The sequence below is a fragment of the Aptenodytes forsteri genome, unplaced genomic scaffold, assembly GCF_000699145.1.
Source record: "Aptenodytes forsteri isolate BGI_AS27 unplaced genomic scaffold, ASM69914v1 Scaffold178, whole genome shotgun sequence".
NCBI lineage: Eukaryota > Metazoa > Chordata > Aves > Sphenisciformes > Spheniscidae > Aptenodytes > Aptenodytes forsteri.
The window spans coordinates 668,236-668,897 of NW_008795136.1; the positions used below are offsets into that span (position 1 = coordinate 668,236).

The following is a 662-nucleotide window of genomic DNA, read 5'->3' on the forward strand; positions in this document are numbered from 1 at the left end:
TGTCGCTGAGCTTGAGGTGGCGGCGCCAGGAGTTGAAGTTGGCGGCGTCGGGCTGGGTGTACTTGGCGTCGGGGGTGCGGTGGGAGTGGAAGATGAACTTGTTGGGGGAGAAGTACATGCTGCAGTAGCTGCACTTGATGCACTTGGCCCGGGAGCTGTTGTAGCGGGCAGGGATGAAGCTGCCGCGGCAGCCCCAGGCGCACTCGTGGGACACGTCGAAGGCGAAGTTATCCGGCAGTTTGGGAGGCCGGTTCTCCCCCAAGAAGGACTTGCAGAGCCGCTCCGCCTCCCGCTTGGTGATCATACCGCAGCGGCGGGAGGAGATGGGCATGGCCCCGGCCCGCCGCAGGATCTCCAGCTGCACCGGCGTGCACTGCACGCAGGTGATGCCCAGGGCCACCCGCCGGTTGTGGATCTCGTTGTAGCTGAAGTTTTTAAGGAGGGTGTTGGAGATCTGCGCTAGGCACAACCGCTCCTGCCCGTCGATGACCAGGGAGACGATGGGGATGCCGTAGAGGATCACCTGCCCCACCTGGTTGGGCTTCATGGCGGCGTGGCCGGCCCTCGGCTGGTTCATGGGGTCCGGCGGGTACGCGCTGGACGGCGACGGCAGCAAGATGTCGGTGGGGCCGGGCAGCGGGCTGGTCGCCATCGCCTCAGCG

General features: G+C 66.0%; 1 protein-coding gene across 1 annotated transcript in view; it reads right to left on the reverse strand.

Annotated features, from left to right (window-relative positions):
- Positions 1-652, reverse strand: part of SKOR2 (SKI family transcriptional corepressor 2) — a 26,466-nt gene extending 25,814 nt beyond the window's left edge. The window contains exon 1 of the mRNA XM_009278454.1: positions 7-652. Within this exon, the coding sequence (XP_009276729.1) occupies positions 7-652 (646 nt within the window). The remainder of the gene's footprint in view (positions 1-6) is intronic.
- Between the last annotated feature and the right edge of the window lie 10 nt (positions 653-662).